Genomic DNA, 15247 nt, shown 5'->3' with positions numbered 1-15247 from the left:
ATGTATGCTGAGGGTGCTGTATTTTATTTCAGCTGGATTCAGAGTACAGTGGCACTGAAATCTTGCAGAAAAAGCTTCAGCTACACTTGTGCTGTGACTGCTGCTTATCACATTGACTGAAATTGCCTCCCTGATAACTTGTGCCACTGTTTGTCATATCCAGCTGCTGTCTCTAATCTTAAACTGAGACTGTAAGCAATACTGGGGCAGGGACCACCTCCTTGTTATTTGTTTGTACTGCATCTAGCACAGTGGAGCTCTGGTCTCTAGCTGTTACTGCAATACAAATATATAACTTCTGTTTCATGGTTAGACTGCTGGTCAGGGTGTTTGAACCAGGAGAGCACAAAGGCATTTTCATGGACATAGATGGGCAGCTTCGCCTCTCCTTGACTTCTCTAAGCCACTTGGAGGGGCACAGTAACATGCAACCTCTGCTTTTTTCAAAGGCAGGGAGTTCAGAGTGGAGACTCTGGGATCCCTGAGCTATTAGGAGCCCCTGTGCTGGCACAGAAAGCCTGAAGCATTCATGTTTGGGCTGAATGTCAGAGAAGAGACTGAGCATAAGACCGCTCCCTTCAGAGGAACCTGTCCTATATTGTCCTAGAATTTTACAGCACTGGGAATAAATAAATAAGTCCCACATCACTGAGAAGCCCCCATATGTGGTGAGGGGCAGCAGCCCACACACTCTCCCATGTTAGTAATGTGTCTGATTCAGAGGGATGGAGTCTGTGGGGAGGCATTGGGCCCTGCTGAAATGAAAGATAAAACTATTGTTCCAAAGAGAGCTATTGATTTTTGCATTATTACACTAAGAAATTTATAGGCCTCTGGTTTAAAATGGCAATAAGAGGAAATGTACAAGTTCCAAAAACTTCCCAAAGACCTTGGGTTTGACCCTGAGAAGGGGAGAGGAGGGTAAATGCCTCCTCCACCCCATCTGCAGGGGGACCCTGGAACTTGTGCCTAGATTACATGTCCCAGGCATACTGTTGACCACAGGAGTCTGTCCACATTAAGATTTGCAGAGGAAATGGTTTTACCTTCAGGCAAACTCCAAGCAGGCTATTCCCAAAGGTAACACACAGGCGGTGGGGGTATGTGCCCAATGCAGCTTGAGCTACCCCATACCCACGAGCAAAGTCAGTCTCTCTCCTGCTGTTCAGCAGAATTTCTTTCCTGTTGGTGCCTCCTGCCAGAACCACCACTAATGTCCTCAGAGCTCTTGAATCTGCTTCTTTTTCATTTACTGGACTAACAGTAATGCACCCCAGAAGGCTTAGCTGTTGTCACCTACAGCAGGGAGAAGCATTCATGGCACTGGTGCAAGCAAGCAAGAAAATAAACAGGCTCAGGAACTCTGGGTGCACAGGAGACTGCTGCAGGAACACAGGATGGGAGGCATTTCACTTTAGAGCCAGGGGAACTCAGTGCGATGGGAGGGTCCAAGACAACACTAAAGAAGGAGGAAGCATGTATGTGTGCAGAGAGGCGATAATGATCCCATGCACCAATTCACTCTTATGCTTGTTACATCTGGGGAGGTGTATTTTTTATTTACATATATTTAATTGTGTTACTGAAGCAGCATCAGCGCTCACTGAAGGGAGACTCACAGGTGTTACCAGAATGGAATAGGGGTGTTGCTGAGGGATCCTGGAGGTTACTAGGCTACAACTGTTGTCATGACCCCAGTTCTTCTCCTGACTTCTGTAGAAGGTATTTCCACCACATGCATTGTTTTATACCATTTCTTCCCAATGTTTTCCACAGCAACGTTCCTTCTGCATCCGCTTGTGGGCTACTGCCTCTGGGAAGAGAATTCTCACTTGTAAATGGACAAGGACCTAAGTTAGAACAGTGCTAAAATGCACAGTTTTGAGCAGTTGGTAAAAGGGGTTTCCTCTTGTCCCTCCTTCCCCCAGAATAACTTTGACGGTCCCCCTTAGCACCCTACCCCCAAAGCTGTGTGGAGACAGTGGCCTTCCAGGTCGTCATCTGCCTTCGGGGTCATAATAGCTATTAAATCACAGCTTGCCTCACCAAATTAGGCAAAAACAAAATTATCTCCAATGATTTTTATGTTCCTGAAATGTTCCAGAACTGCTGGAGTGATTACTAGGGGATTGGAAGCAGCTGTCACTCTATCAGAAACCATAATTCTAAACAGCTGGGATCTGTCAGTTATTTATGACACCGTTTGCAGGAAATGATGAAGGTGGATGGGTGGCTGGCACTCCCTGGCTGAATCACAGCGGCAGCAGGCTCACCACACAGAGAGCACACGCTCCCAGAATTGGCGCCGGCATCCAGGCACTGAAAACAGATGGCTGCAGGGAGTGAATGAGCGGAGGCTGCTGGCCTTCCAGCAGCAGCTGCAGGCCTCGCACCCCTTGAGAAATGGGGGTTGTGTGGTGCAAGGCTGTTCCTTTGCCCTCATCCCAAAGAGGCATCTGTTGCTGCTCTGTGGAGGCCAAACACAAAGCAGTGGTTGCTGGGAAATGTAGTCTGTGTGCTGATCTAGCAGAGGTTTGTTTGCTTTCTTGTCTTCACAGCACAGATAGACTGGGGTTAGTGACCTGAGATACTGACTTGCTGAAACATCCTACCTCTGATCTGAAATGTAACTCCTTGTTTCCCAAGACAAGGTGCCACCGCTGCTCAGTCTGCCCTTTGCGGCCTCTCGGATAGCCCGTGGAATTGTAACATTCTGTAACAGATTGTTTTTTCCTGCTAAAAAGCAACTTCCATCTACCAGTGTGCAAATGTGACATTCTGAGTTAGTTCCCAAGGTTCAAAGTAAATGCCCCCTGGGTTTTTAGCCTTGTCTTTGTGCCTCTGTCTCAAATGGGCTTGATGCAGGAAGCTTAGGTTGATAGAAACAGGGTGTTATTGGGGCAGCTCCATTACAGTCAGTCCGTGGAGTTGCACCAGGCGTGAATTTGGCCTCAGGAGTGAGTGATGACCAAGCTTCTACCTGCTTGATAATGCTGATGGCAAACAGGGGCCAGGGGCTTTGCCCCCAGTTGTATCCTGCTCTGATTAAATATTATTTATATTATGTAGTAGCTATACAGAGGGTTTTACAGCAGTACAAATTGGGAGTCAAGCAGAACAGCCATGCAGATATTACCTCTCTCAGTTGGAGCTATCTTCTAGTGGACCAACTTCTATTGGTGAGAGACCAGCTTTTGTGTTTGCACAGAGCTGAAGAAGAGCTCTGTGTGGCTCAAAAGCTGGTCTCTCTCCAACAGAAGCTGGGCTAACAGAAGATATTACCTCACCTTGTCCCTCTGATAGCCACAACTACACTGCAGATCAACTGAGATCTTTCTTCTTGCATAAACAACTTTTTCCCTAAACTCAATTTCAGGACTTGGCCTGTCTCATGAATATAACTAACAATAGTAATTCACATTCCCAAATCAATATATTGCTGCCCATCTCCTGAAAGAGTTAAAATATCCTACTTTATGTGCAAGGAAATCTTGGCACAGGAGCCCCCGCTGCCCTGGTGCAGCACTGGCTCCCCCTGCTCTTCCCCTACCTTCTACAGTAACCCCAAGCACGAAGGGCGTCCAGGGCATGCTGCAGGCAGACCTGATCCCTACAAAGCCCCCTAACGTAGGGGGACACACTGACCCCTGCAGCCCTAGATTGTCCATGCAGAATAGTTTGACGTGCAACCTGCAGTGTGTAGTAGCAGGATGCATGCTCTAGGACGCCGCAGTCTTTACCCATGGAGAGCCGAGGCTCGATGGTTGAAGGGTGCTGCATCTGCCCTGCAGCGCCTGCTAACTTGGCAATGTGGCTCCTGCTGTTGTCCAAGAAGGGTCCTCTGCCAGACACTTGATGGCTGTTGATCCATATTAGCATTCTTCTGCCCCTTTGAGCCCTAAGCATTCGCCCTGCTGCCGCCAAAAGGTGTACACCTAGATTCACCAGTCCCCAAATCCAGATTCTGGATGTTCAGCCCAGATGAGAACCTATAGCAAAGATGGGGGTGGCCTTGGGGTGAGGGTCAAGGTGGGGGATTTTCCCTTTTCCCTATGCAGCCTCCCCTCTATCCCTGTGCTGGTGCCACCACAGGGATAATCTGTTCTAAAATGGACAGGAAGAAAAACATCCATTTTGTCTGGATAAGTGCACAGACTCTGTCCCCTGGAACCCAAGTCCTTCTGAGCACTTCAGCTCCAGCACTAGTTCAGGCTTAACACTAACACTGTAATAGTGCATAACAATAATCCAGTGCTGCGTAAAGACGGTCCTTATTCGTTAGTAATGCATTCAGGTGGAGTCATTTTCACTGCCAATAACAAGGCTGATGTGTTGGAAACTAGCAGGTAACGAAGAACATTTATAATGATGTTAGTCTAATAATGAGTATAACGCTGATATAAGTAACACTGCAAGCTGGACACGTCCAAAGATAAAGAATTTCAAGCAGGCATTAACTAATGCCTAATTAATGCCCAATTAGAAAGATGCTACGTGGGAAATAATTCGGACAGCCCAGTGAATTCACTCCAGTCAGTAAGAACACAGTGAAAACCAAATGAATGCAGAATGGCCCCATGAAGGGAGGGTGGGGAGGAAACAATGCCTTACCCATGTGTAATAATAGGAGTGTGAAGTGCTAACAGGATCCTTGGCATCTTTACCAATGTCAACAGTGCTGTATCTTCTTAACGCAATTAATTAAAAGGCTCTCACCAGCATTTTTCTGTTCAGCTTTTGAAACTCTCCCTTCCTGGTCAGTTCTGACACATGTACCAATGACACTCCATCTGCCTCCAGCCTTGGCTGGATGAAACCGAAAGCTTTGTGCTGGAGATAATAGAAGATTTTTCAGCACATTCATCAATTTCTGCCTCTCTAATGAGGATAGCAGGCTGGACCCACAGTTCCCCAGTGAGGACCCCTGGTTTCCAAACAGAAGCTCTTGGAAGGCTGGGGGGCTCAGTTTTGCTGAGCTATGCCCCTTCAAACTCAAGGAGGACTAAAACGCTCAGGATTACATGATACAAATAGAGTCATACTGCAGGTCACCCCAGTCTGGCAGTATTGATAAGACTAAGGGGCTAACAGTGGCTTTTGTTCTAAATTTCAGCTCCAGTGGTATTGGGCCATCCACACCTCTGGATCTGTATATGAGAGAGAACCCGCAAACTGACCAAAACTGAGACTATCCCTCAACATAACATCTCAAAGTGGTAGATAATCAGCAAATTTTATGGGCGGAAGTTACTCACATCCTTGGCTAGAATATTGTGTGGTGTCACTAGAGAGTTGCCTTCTTTCTTCTGCTTTACCAATCCCCTCACCCAAAATATCCATTTAGGTTGGTATTTATACTGTGTCCATTGCCAACCCCACACAATTCCCTTCATGCCTGGATATCAGAACAAAGACAGAAACTCCTCGCTGTGGCAATTTCACCATTGTATTCCTGGGAATCCATAGCATAACCACCTTCCATTTTAGCCTGAGACACAAATTTCACCTTCAGATAGTAATGTCAGACAACATTAACTCACGCATTTGTTAATTACAAGCAGGGGCCTGATTCTCCCATGCCCTGCAGCTTGTGCAGTCATTCACCCTGTGCAGAGTGAGTGTGAAACACTGCCATTCAGCATTAGTGGGGTTTCACACCCACTCTGTGCAGAGCAGGGAAGAAGCAGGCCCAACTTGTCAGTCGTCACTGTGTGTTGATAACCGTCGCCTGCATCATTATCACCATGTACATGTAAATCACCCAAATCATAAGACCTCTACCAGCCTACACATTCTCATCAGCTATCCTGTTATCATGGTGATGAAGGGGTCATGGAACAGTATGTTGAACCGTTGGTGGTGGGCACTGCGCACACTTCCTCTATGCTGCTCAGACGTGGGAGATGGTTTATTGATTCAGGCCCTTCTGTTTAGGCATTTGTGATAACAGGCTTCATGTAAAGAGACAACATCCCAGTGATCTGTGCCTGGGGAGATTTTGCTAACAAGTATCAATCTCTGTACTTTAGCTTCCCTGTCTGTAAAATGGGATTAATGACACTGATACACCCATGTAAAGTGCTTTTTGATCCATGGATGAAAAGTTCTCAACCCTATTTTTATAACCACATGCAAAGTGTTGTTTTTCTTACATGTTCACAGTTGGGAATGGGAAGGACTTAGTGTCTGGCACTTTTGGGTATCAGCGTTTTTGAGACCACAGCTGCCACTGCTGATTGTGGAGATGGTTCCTTGATGGGCAAGGACCACTAAGAGGTCAAAGTCAGTGTGAGGAGACTTACAATGAGTAGGTCTAAAGGGGCCAGAATCCTCTCCCTCTTGAAATCAAACACACAACAGCAAAGCCAGATGTCATGTTAGTGACTTCAAAAATGCTTCTAATAACAAACATCAATAATCATACATTTTTTATGTATTAGGTATTCCTGACACAAGGCCCTTCTCTGGCAGTGGTGCAAAAATGGGAAACCACCCACATCTGCAAATGCGAACCTGAAACTTTTGAAGGGCATGACTCAACAGAAGTTCTGCTACCCTCATTATACAGGAATCTGACTGTGTGGCCAAACTACTTTAAGGCATAGTAATTTTTATTAACAGCGCTTTCAGATATAAGTGTCCTTTGCTGGTGATTTATTGACAGTCTTTGTGGTGCAATCACTCTAAAAATATAACTTTGCATTCAAAGAATGGAACCAGATGGACAGGTCACTCACAATTAGCTATGTAGTGATATCTCACACTACACGAGAAGCCAACTGAAGAATTACACTTTTAAAGGAACAGAATCAAAAACAGGGAAGTTTCTACTCTCTTCCCGACATGTGGTCTAAATACTGAACCCTAGATTCATTTCTGAGCGCTGGAAAAGGGGCTCAGAAAAGCCCAGATGGCCCAGAATGACACAGGATGTCTTGTGATAACCTGGCACCAATACTGGTGAACTTCTCTTTCCAGTCTGTGTAGGAATATTATAATCCATCTGACATGCTAGGGTTTAATTGACAGGTGGCACACGCAGATGTAGGCTACTCTGATCTGATGCCCGTTTCCTGTTACGTCCAGTGCAGAATGCATTAGACATGGGTGAGTGTGGATGTAACAGAAGAAGTGGAATTTGAATGAGAAATGAGAGCCTGGTGCAGTGAGTTTGAGAGGGGATGGCCTGAAAGAAAGCAGGAAGATAGGAGTGTGAGAAGGAAATGCACAAGATGGCGAGGCTAGCAATACAAAGGCTGACACAGGGAATGATAGTTACTGCTCTTTAAAAAAAAAAAAAATAGACAAAAAAACCAACAAAAAATCCCACCTTTATTCTCTGCTGTAATAAAGCCCTGATCAGAAGTACTTTGTGTGGTATCAGAAGCTGTAATATGTTACACCACAGGAGATCTATTTAAATATGTTTGAGCACCCACTTCCAAATTTAGTTTTCAACTCAGCACCTTCTCCACTGACTGCTGATAAATTCATATTTCCTGAGAGTCTCTTGTTCTTTAAATATGTATGTTGCTGTTTAAAAAACCTCGAATGTTACAACTCAGTAAAAAAGGACTATTCTAATTAGAGTGTCCTTTCCTTTCAAGAGATTTAGGGCCTGGTTTCTAAAGGTGCTGAGCACCCAAATTCCAGCTGAATCAGTGGGAATACAAACACTCAGTGCTTCCGTAAATCAGATGCCTCGTGTCTACAAAGCACCCTGAGTTGGGGAAATCCCTCATTCCTTTTGGTATAACTGAAGGGAGCTCGGACACTGTCTCTCATTAGGACTAGAAGAGCTGGATGAACAGTGCAAAGAGAGTTATTCGTGAGCACTTTTGTCACACTTGCTACCCTTTCTGTTTGCTTTGCCACACAAGAGGGCTTTAAGCAAATGAACATTTTGAATGATTGCGCTTCAGGTGAATACTGCGTTTTGACACAAAGCAAGGAACTCGCTCTTTGCGCTGCAAGTGTTTACCCTATTTATACAGTTTTAGTTGACCAATCAGAGGGCAGCCATACCACCATGTAATAAAGGTGGCCAGTCTCACACCACAAACAACCACTAGGGAATAATCAAAGCGAACAGTTGGCAAACTCCCCATAGGCTGAAATAAGTTTGGACAACTACAAGTAACTAACCTACTCATCACAATCTGTTTGTGGATAATTTATGGACAGAAAAAGTGGTCGAGTTAATTGGATACGTTTTTCACTAGGAATAATCCTCACAGCTATAATTACTAGGCAGGTGGTTTTGAATGATTTACGAGACATCATAATTCAACTGACCTTGTTCTCTTGCTTTTTTGAACAGGGGGTTATGTGGAGCTGCTCCTGATGCTGTTGGGGCTTGAGATTCACTTCACTGCATGCTGCCCCATTGACTGTGTATGTTACCCATCACCTATGACTGTCAGCTGCCAAGCCCACAACTTTGCATCAATTCCAGAAGGGATTCCAGAAAACAGCGAGAGGATTTTCCTCCAGAACAACCAGATCACATTGCTTCTGCGAGGTCACTTTAGCCCATCCATGGTCACCTTGTGGATCTATTCCAATAACATCACCTTCATAGACCCAGACACCTTTGATGGGTTTGTTAATCTAGAAGAGCTGGATTTGGGGGATAATCGCTATTTAAGGGCTTTAGCAGCTGAGACCTTCCAAGGGCTGGTGAAGCTCCATGCCTTGTACCTGTACAAATGTGGGTTGAGCTCTTTACCCAGTGGGATATTTGGTGGCCTCCACAATCTACAATATCTTTATCTACAAGATAACCACATCGAGTTCCTTCAGGATGATATTTTTGTTGACCTGGTCAACCTCAGCCATCTTTTTCTTCATGGAAACAAGCTGTGGAGCCTTCATCAGAACACATTTAGGGGACTAATAAACTTGGATAGGTTACTCATCCACCAAAATCAACTCCAGTGGGTCCACAGACGTGCTTTTCATGATCTCCGAAGATTGACCACCCTTTTCCTGTTCAATAACAGCCTCTCTGAGCTCCAGGGTGAATGCCTCGCCCACCTGGGAGCCCTGGAGTTTCTCAGGCTGAATGGCAACCCTTGGAGCTGTGACTGCAAATCCAGGTCACTCTGGGATTGGTTGCGCAGATTCAGAGGTTCAAGTTCCAGCGTGATCTGTGAGTCTCCTGAGCAGATGCATGGCAAGGACTTAAAGGTGCTAAAAGCAGAGGACTACAGGAACTGTTCTGGGTCTGAGTCCCTCCATCAGATCAAAACACACACTTTCTCCACAGCAGACAGAGGAGCCTCCAAAGACCACCACCCACACCACTCCTCCAAGGAGAAGGATAAAGAGAGAGGGGTTGAGCACAGTTTACACAGCAGTCAACCAGCAGCACCTCCCGGTTCACATCCAGGTTACAGAAAGCCAAGCAAGAACTGCACCAGCCACAAAAGCCGCAACCGAACCTATAAGCCAGTGTCTCTGGGGCCACGGAAAAGCATTCATGAAGCTCAGGACTATGTGCCTGACTACCAGCACAAATTCAGCTTTGGCATGATGCCTACAGCACCACCCAAGCGGAAGGGTAAGTGCACCCGGCGGACACCCATCAGACCCCCCAGTGGAGTACAGCAGGCAGCTGGGAGCTCGGTGATCAAGGCCTCTCGTCTAGTTTTTATAATGGTGTTAGTGGTCATAATACGCTGAGCTGGCTGTGACTGATAGTGTCTGCACTGCCACCAATCTACAAAGGACCAGAGTTTCTTTTCTTCTTCTTTTTTCGTACACGGAGGATTTGCCTTGTGAAGGAAAGAATGTTGTTTAGGCTTTCGATGGTCTCCATACATGGACGAGTGGATTATAAACATGAACTGTACAGAATGCGCACAGCAGGAGTGGATTAAAGGCATTATCACATGCTTGTCACAAACAGCCCCAACTGAGCACCTACAGAAAAGCCAACATAACAAAAAAGGAGCTAAGCCTTCATTAATAACAACTGGACAAACACGGACAGTAGCTGTGCTCTATGTGAAATCCTGTTAATTTGAGAGAGCTCTGAAAGACCCTGTGATTACTGAAGGGAACATAATTGCTGTAAAAATGATCACCAATTAAGCCTACACCATTTATCTGAAACGGTGTGCAAGGACACTTACAAAATGTATAATAAGGATATTGGTTCTCCCACATTTTAGCCCTTTTGGCTCCAAACCCACAGGCCAAAGCTGGCCAGAACTCTCTTGGAAGACAATCTCAAAACCCTGTATATCTCAGGCACATAGCAGAACAGGGCTTGCCTGCTAGGCTAGGAGTAGCCAACTACCAAAGGAAAGACTTATTAGAGGTGGATATTAAAACTTAAACGAAATGAGATTCCTGCAGAAGGTGTGTTTTTTGTAACTGTGTTCACATATAAAATAAACAAATGCACAGGTTCCCTTCCCCTCAGTTATCCATATGTATGTCTTATGTTTATAAACTATATGGAAACTATATCTTCAGATTTAAGGATTGTATTGTTGCATTTATAGCAGAAGAACAACATAGGATTTTCTCTAGAAAACAACTGGCAGCAGCGCCTACAGATGCAGGGCAGCCATCCATCAGGCTCAGCGTGTGTCGGGGGAACCGCAGTGGACCAATGTTCTTAGCAATTTAGAGCACTAGATTTGGGGGGATTTTTTGTATGCAATGTAACAAAGTACATATCTGAAGAGCCAAAACTCACTCTTATGACCTAATTTCTAACCTGTCACATGCCAGGAAGAAAGGGATTAATTAGAAACATTCAGACCAAACACACTCAGCTATAGAGCTCTGTCTCCTAGAAAGCACCATGAGGCCAGAGCAGATGTTTCTAGCATGAGTGAGAAGCAGTTCCCAACAGTGTTAGCCATGTGAGGACCTTTATAGCTGGCCTAAGGTTTTCACTCAAGTGCTCCTTAAAAAGGAACAGATATCATGGGAGACTCAGAAAGGGGCTGCAAACAATTAACTGGGAATCTGATAAGCACCTGTAAGGAACAGAGTGCCCAGGACTTTCATCCATGATAGAAAAAAATGTATAAGGCAGCCATACAAAGGGAGCTGTGGAAGGGAGGGGTACAAAGAGCAGGTCTGCCTGCCCATCGAACCTCTGTCCTGACCCACTGGCAGTAACCCTGAAGATGGAGTGCCGGGGAAGGGGGTCGTGAGTTCTGGTCTGGTTCAGGCTGGTATATGGTGGAGATGGCAGTGTTATTGGCCAGAGATGATGTCTAGATGTAACACAAACAGCACACATTAATTCCCTGTCAGAGTGGATATGTGAGAAGAAACAAACACTGAAGTTAATGAAAAGAGGGAAATAAAATTATCTTGGACAAGCAAAGCCTGTTTTTCATTTCCTAACAATACTCCAGCTGCAGTGACACATGTCTGGCCTGTAGCTGATGTTTGGAGCCAGACAACAGTGCTAAGGAAACAGCTCATTTTCTAGCATGTAACCAACTGGTTGAGCAAGGATGCACTGACTACTGAAACCTCAGGAAAATTCCTGTTCTCTAAATCGTTAGCCTACTAGGGATAACTCATGTTCCATATCTATCCTTCTGGGGGCATCTTACTGCAGGGTACCCTGTTATCATCAGCCTGCCCTCCACCTGAGATGTTTGGTGCGAGTGTGAGGGGGGGGGCCTATTTAAACTTCAGTAGTGAGAACTTCCTATTAAATATAGTAGGCCCCTTTTGGGTGGAGATGTTCATAGAAGTCCCTGGAACTGGAAAGAGAAACCCCTGAATCAAATTGTTCTGGGAGAAAAAAATGTCTATGCAGTTCCAAGGATTCACCATTCAATCCTGAAGTCAGGCATCTAGAGATTTAATAAACAAGTGCAGAGTCTCCTGCTTTCCTCAGACACTTGAAGAGGCACAGGAGCTGGGATGCCTTTCAAAGAGGGAGGGAGGGGGGCTTGAGCATATATTTTTTAGAACAAAGTTCCTGGGTAATGACAGGAACAGTCCCAGGAAGAGGGAAAAATAGGTTACTCATCTAGTCCTCTCTGTTCCCGCGCCTATCCAAACTTTTCTGTCTACAGAGCTCTAAACCTCCACTAAAGGGACGTCCAATGCAGCCAGAACAAATAATCTGTGAACTGAAATAGCTCCCTCACGTCCTACACGCTATAACCAATAGCAGCTGAATGCATCTAGCACTGTCCCGTAGAAGTCTCAGAATGTTGTTATGTTGGTTATTTTGTTTCATACGCTGGAAATCAAAGCTCTCAGTGGGAGAATGAAGAAGAGAAGCACTTTATTAATTTTTTTTAAGTCTCCATGTAACTCCTATAATATAGAAGAGAAATGTCAGCATAAGAGATGCTAATGATTTGTAAATGATTTGGGTGCGGCAGGCACCAAGGATTCTGCGATGAATTATATTAGAACAGACTATGCCTGGTCCAAAACCATAATTGTATTTTTAGTATCTTTTCCCTCTAAGATGTACATGTGGCCTCTGGAAGGCAATTCCATTGTGTATTACATCCTTTGTCAACCAAGTGCTCTGACTCCTGGCAATCAAGGATGCTGTTCAAAAAACAAAACTAAGACATAAAAAAGTCACTAGACAGGAAAAAACACTTGGTCCATTATGGCTGTGGGAGTCTCTCACCCTCCCTTTATTACTGTCTGCTCTGTACCCACTCTCTCTCTATGGCCACATCTGCTTGAGCGTAAACTCATTTATACTGCTTGCTTTTATGTCTGCCCTCCATACCCAATTCCACATTCACTGCTCTTTGAATTAAACAGTTCTGCCACAGCCCCTTGTTTGCTCTTTTGAGACAGCTCTCCACCCACCCAATTTACATCCCCTCGCCTATGTTAAGAGTTTGTATCTGGCTCCACCTTGTCAAACATCTTCATACATTGTGAAGGCTTCTGTGCCAGTTCAGCACCATCTCTTCCCCTGAAGAACCACCACTACATCTCATAGTAGAGGGCTCTTCAATCTAGCAGACAAAGGCATAACAAGACCCAATAGCTGGAAGCTGAAGCCAGACAAGTTCAGGCTAGAAATAAGGCACACATTTTTTACAGTGAAGGTAATTAAACATCGGACCAATTTATCAAGAGACATGGTGAATTCTCCATTACTTGGAGACTTTAAATCAAGATGGGATGTCTCTTTCTGAAAGGTTTGCTTTGGCTCAACCAGAAGTCACAGGCTTGACACAGACTTACTAGGTGAAATGTTATGACCTGTGTTATACAGGCCAGATGACGATTGTAATGTTCCCTCTATTAGTCTCTTCACTCATTCAACCAGGCCCCATCTAAGAATGCGGGGGTGGGTGGGTGGGAATAGCTCAAGTCTCCTACCCTTTTGGTCCCAGTGGTTGAGAGGGAGAGGAGCGGGTCAGTCCTTGAGATAAGTGTCTTCTCAGGAGGGCTCCAAGCAGTTGATTGTGCTGCTCAGGCTTAGGACAGCCCCAGCTTTCCTCATAATAGATAACCTTGCTCCCTGCCGCTACCCCTCAACAGGTCAAGAATATTGCACCACTGCAACGATGAGTAGAACTGAGCACCAGTTCACACAGGGTACAATAGCAAGCTCACTCCTGGATCGGCATTCAGTCCTCTTGGTGCTGGATCTCAGAAGGCAGTTTGCCTACTCTGACCGCGGCCAGACACTACGCTAATAGGTTCGCACAGTGGGACTGCAACCTCTAAATCCCTTCCTTGGGCAACATTTAATATGTATTCCTTCTCCAGTTTGGTTTACCATCTTCATAGTTTTCTATATTAAGCTGTGCTTTCTATTCACTGTGTTACTCACATGCAAGATCCAAATCCTTCCCAGTCTGGTTCCCTTGCTCCTCATCATTTGGTTGCTTCAGCAAACTTTAATATCTGAGCTTTGATTTTTTCATCCAAAACCTTTGCACAGAGTACATAAACAAGCGAACCCCAAACAGATCCTAGATTATGCTTCTGGAAATTCATTTACAACTGCAGAGTCCCATTTCCAGCCACATGCTCTTTTCTGACTTTGAGCCAATTTTCTAGTAATTTTACTTCCTTCCCATGATTCCACCTTTTAGTCATAATCACTAGCATGGGAAATCATATGCACTTTGAAAACACAACATATGACACCCTCTGTTTCTCTCATCTTCCCAGGCAGGAATTCAAAGTATTCAAGGAAGTTAGTCAAAATAAACCATTCTCCTCATCATCCCCAAGCTGACATGAAATTAAACAGTTTCTAGTTTTCCCCTCATGGCTAATATAGGGCTTCTTGGCCAATAACTGCTTCATGCACTTTGTGGCCCCTTGTTTAAGATGAAAATTGTAGTGTCCAACTTGCTGGTCCTGAAGAATTAGACCTGCTCTGACAGGGGTGTCCACTCCCTGAAGAGGGCCAACTCAAGACTTATGTACCACTTAAGCCAACACAAGAAACTCTATGCTGTCAGCGTTCAGTCGTTCCTAACCTCTCTGGATCTGTGGTGTGCTTTCTGACACTGGCTTAGAGAACCTCAGCCATACCATGGGAATGTTTCCAAATATTACATTTTCCACTGCACTACCAAGAACATTTCCTTTTTTCTATAGTTTACTAACTCCCCATGATTTTGTATGTTGGTAGAATTTTTCTCCTTCTCTCAGCCTCCTTCTCCAGCTCAGATTATTCAGTGACACCATAATCCTAGGTATGGCATCACAATTGCTTCCATGTTGATGAATTTGGATATCATACACTCTGGGTTATGAAGATATTGATTAGAAAATGGACAGGTTAAACAGAAGGTAGCTTCTGCCACCCAAAAATATCTGGGCGATTAGTAACAACATGAAAAGGAGTGGAGACAACTCAGGAGTCTTTCATGGGGTTCTGATGAAAGCCCATATTGTACATGAATTTAGTTCTCATGAAGGTGTCATATTGACAGTCATGGAGAACACCACCATCTCTTTACCCACGCAGCAGGTACAGCATGAGCAACAGCAGGTCTAGGCTCCCACACACATCCTCTACCAATGTGTTCAGCCTTTCCCCATCCTGGAGAGACCACCCCTAAGGGCAAAGGACCGTCAGTCTCTGAGGCCGATTCCATCCCTGGCCTCTTACCCAGACTGCAAAAGGGGGCCAGTTAGTCCCCACTGAAGCTGCATTCTTTGTAACATAAATTCCTGGATACTGGGAACTGGACTAAGATGCACCACACTCATTACACTTTGGAGTCACTAAATAAAATCTATTTTTACTAAAAATTTTCCTGAG

At 44.9% G+C, this 15247-nt stretch overlaps 1 protein-coding gene across 1 annotated transcript in view; it reads left to right on the top strand.

The window, feature by feature from the left end:
• RTN4RL1 (reticulon 4 receptor like 1) overlaps nt 1-11350 on the top strand; it is a 67751-nt gene extending 56401 nt beyond the window's left edge. The window contains exon 2 of the mRNA XM_074974695.1: nt 8321-11350. Within this exon, the coding sequence (XP_074830796.1) occupies nt 8321-9684 (1364 nt within the window). The 3' untranslated portion in view covers nt 9685-11350. The remainder of the gene's footprint in view (nt 1-8320) is intronic.
• Nucleotides 11351-15247: the final 3897 nt, after the last annotated feature.

This window comes from Natator depressus, chromosome 17 (assembly GCF_965152275.1).
Source record: "Natator depressus isolate rNatDep1 chromosome 17, rNatDep2.hap1, whole genome shotgun sequence".
NCBI classification, from domain to species: domain Eukaryota; kingdom Metazoa; phylum Chordata; order Testudines; family Cheloniidae; genus Natator; species Natator depressus.
This window is presented reverse-complemented; position numbering and strand designations above follow the sequence as displayed.